Source organism: Acanthisitta chloris, unplaced genomic scaffold (genome assembly GCF_000695815.1).
Source record: "Acanthisitta chloris isolate BGI_N310 unplaced genomic scaffold, ASM69581v1 scaffold15910, whole genome shotgun sequence".
In the NCBI taxonomy this organism is placed as follows: Eukaryota; Metazoa; Chordata; class Aves; order Passeriformes; family Acanthisittidae; genus Acanthisitta; species Acanthisitta chloris.
In genome coordinates, this window is record NW_008653528.1 from 66,602 (window position 1) to 70,163 (window position 3,562).

General features: G+C 49.0%; 1 protein-coding gene across 1 annotated transcript in view; it reads left to right on the forward strand.

The window, feature by feature from the left end:
* Positions 1 to 1,524: 1,524 nt before the first annotated feature.
* The window catches only part of ZAP70 (zeta-chain (TCR) associated protein kinase 70kDa), a gene marked incomplete at its 3' end in the record, with an annotated part of 10,506 nt that continues 8,468 nt past the window's right edge, over positions 1,525 to 3,562 (forward strand). Inside the window, exon 1 of the mRNA XM_009081490.1 lies at positions 1,525 to 1,926. Within this exon, the coding sequence (XP_009079738.1) occupies positions 1,525 to 1,926 (402 nt within the window). The remainder of the gene's footprint in view (positions 1,927 to 3,562) is intronic.

Here is a 3,562-nt window from a genome sequence, read left to right on the forward strand (position 1 = left end):
GCCTCTGCTGAAACGTCTCCTCAGTGGAGCCTGCTCTCCCTTCCTGTTCTCATCAGGGCCATTTCAGGGCTTAATGGAGACAACAAACAAACAGGTAGAGAAGAAGCTGCTTGCCATCAATCCAGGTCCTTGAAGGTCTTTGCTGTTGTGGGCTGAGCAGAGCAGGGTACCCACAGCAGGATGATTCCTCTTGAGCAGTTCCTCCTGACCCCTCTCCTGTTTCTGCCAACAGAGAGCACATGTCCAGCCAAACCCTTCCCAGCCCCAGTGACCCCAGAGGTTGGCAGGAGGCAGCTCTGTTGCTATGGTGCTGAGAGGGATGAAGCAGAGCAGGGCTGACCACCAGCCCAGGCAGTGGGCTCAGCACGTTGGGTGGTGGCTTCTCCCATCCTGTTCAGAAATAAGAACCAAACTGGGAAGAACCAGGGCAAATCCCCAGTGTGCTGCCCCCAAAAAGTGGTGTTTTCTTTCCTCTGAGCACGAGTGACGCGTTAGCGGGAAGTGCTGATGGAGGCAATCGCTCTGATCTTTTTTGGGCTCCGAATCTGCGCAATGACAGCACCAAAGATCAGGCTCCAGGCAACAAATGAGACCCTTTGAATCTTATAATGTTTCTATTAACCACAGCAAATTGCCTTCTGTTTGTGGGTGGGATTTTAGATGATTCAAGATAGAGATACAAGACCTGTATAGATACAAGCCCAATAGCTCTGCAGCAGAAGGGACTCTGCGGTGACTTGTCAACGAAGTGTCCTTTCTGCCAACAGGATCAGAGTATCAGCCAAGGTCAGAAACCAGCCAGAGTCAGGTATTGTGGGGAAAAAAAATCCATAGATTGTTCAGGGGACAGTTAAAGGAAGGTTTCTTCTTGTTCCCGTTGACTGATGGTTAATGTCTGCCCAGAAGCAGTTGGGTTTGTCTTTATCTCCTTTTGCTGTGTTCAGTACAATTGTGTATCCAAATGTTTTTGTAGACATTTAATATCCATCTTGTGTTTTAACCTTAATGCATTTAAGATTTTGGCCTTATAGACCTCCATGACAAAACAAATTTATTCAGAGAGGCAAAAGAATTTCCTTTTATTGTGAACGGGGCCGAAATGAGAAAATGGTAGGAAGTCAAGGCTTAAAACTTTGGGATGGATGTAAGAAACACATTTTTAATAGTGAAGGTAATTAACCACTGGAAAATTTCACTGTAGGATTCAGTACATTCTCTATTGCTTGAAATCTTTAAACAAGATCAGGTGGATTTTTAAGTACACTTTGTAGCTCCAGTCAGGGTGGAATAGAGGAATCACTGTGGGATGCTCTGGCTGGAGATATGAGTTGCACCCACTGCTCCTCTCCATGTGATATTTGCAATAACCATACAGACAGCCAGCTGAGGGCTGAAGAACCTTTGAGAAGGAAAATTCTGAATCCCAATTTTTGCAAAGCTATGTGTCACTGAAGAACTTTCTCTTCCAGATTGAGCACCAGCAGCGAGTGAGCCACCCCGAGCCGCTCCGGTAAGCGCGCGGAGATGCCCGATGCTGCTGCTCACCTGCCCTTCTACTATGGCAGCATTGCCAGGTCAGAAGCAGAGGAATACCTGAAGCTGGCAGGGATGTCAGATGGGCTGTTCCTGCTGCGGCAGTGCCTACGCAGCCTTGGGGGTTATGTCCTCTCCATGGTCTACAACCTGCAGTTTTACCATTACTCCATCGAGCGCCAGATGAACGGCACCTATGCCATCGCAGGGGGCAAATCTCACTGTGGGCCAGAGGAGCTCTGTGAGTTCTACTCCAAGGATGCTGATGGGCTCTGCTGCACCCTCCGCAAGCCCTGCAACCGTCCCAGTGGAGTGGAGCCCCAGCCTGGGGTTTTCGACAGCATGAGGGACAATATGGTGCGAGAATACGTCCGGCAGACGTGGAAACTAGAGGTATTGGCTCTTTCCAGGGGTGGGAATGTGCCAAGGATGATTCCTGGGGTTGATTCCTGCTTGCACCCTGACCCCTCTGTCACTCATCTCTCTCTTGCAGCACAGTCCTTCTTGGAGGCTGCCAGCACTGAGAGCAGTCTTAACCCCTCTCTTTTCCTGTTTCTTCTTCAGAAACAGGTCTAAATATTTTCCCAAGCTTTCAGACTCTTCCTCTGAACAGCTAGAGCTCATTGCTCACTTTGCAAGCATTTCCCCATGTGTTCTTCACTCCTCTGCAGCCCAGGGAATGCTCCCTGCCTCAAACCAGCACTCTCCACATGAGGTGCCTCCAAACTTTGTGCTGCAGATGCCATGAAACCAGACTTAGATTCTTGCTTAGGTTTGTCTCACTCCTTGCAGTCAGTGGAGATTGACATATGAGACTGAGGTACCAGGTACTGGGTCAGGTTTGTCATTTAAATTTAAAAAATAGCTACAAACAGGTTCCTGCATTGGATTGAAGCCTAGAATATATAACTAAGACATGTATGAAACAAAACTGTGCAAAGTGGCAGACACAGAAATAATTTCTTTCTACCTGCTGTCACCTTAGACTGTTCATGGAATCATAGAATGGTTTAGGTTGGAAGGGACACCAAATATCATCTAGTTCCAACCCTGATACCATGGGACAAGTATTAAGGACTACTTGAAACTTGGAAGCATAGAATCATTTAGGTTGGAAAAGACCTCAAAGATCATCAAGTCCAACCTTTAACTGATCTCTGTTAACTTGTTAACTAAACCAGAGCACTAAGTGCCATGTCCACTTGTTTCTTGGACACTTCCAGGGATGGTAACTCCATCACCTCCCTGGCCAGCCTGTTCCAATGTCTGACCACCCATTCTGTGAAGAAATTCTTTCTGAACCTCCCCTGGTACAACTTGAGGCCATTTCCTCTGGTCCTGTCCCTTGTTCCCTGGGAGCAGAGCCTGACCCCACCTGGCTGCACCTCCTGGCAGGGAATTGTAGAGAGGGAGAAGGTCCTCCCTGAGCCTCCTTTTCTCCAGGCTGAGCCCCATCAACTCCCTCAGCTGCTCCTCCTCAAACTTGTGCTCCTGCCAGGGATTCTATAGGGTTTCTCCACGGAGCAGCTCTGTGCCCCGAGCAGAAAACACAAAGGACATCGCCACCTCCTGGCAAACGAAAAAGAACAGTTTACAGCAGGTGGGAGCCCAGGAAAGTGAACTTAGGGTCTCCCACGTCATTTCCAGGCTACACTGATCTTGGCAAGTTGTGTTGTCTGGAGTCAGTGAGTGGCCAGGAAGGCAGGAGCACCAGAAAAGAGCTCCTGCTCTAAAGAAAATCGTAGAATTCTAGAATATCCTGAGTTGAAAGTGACCCACAAGGATCATCAGTCCAACTCTCATCCTGCCCAGGACACCCCAACAATCCCATCATGTGCCTGAGAGCATTGGCCAAACACTCCTGGAGCTCTGTCAGCCTTGGGGCTGTGCCCACTGCCCTGGGGAGCTGTTCAGTGCCCAAACACCTCTAGGGGAAGAACCTTTCCTAATATCCATCCCAACCCCCTGACACAGCTCCAGCAGTTCCCTTGGGTCTGTCCCTGGTCCCAGAGAGCAGAGCTCAGAGCTG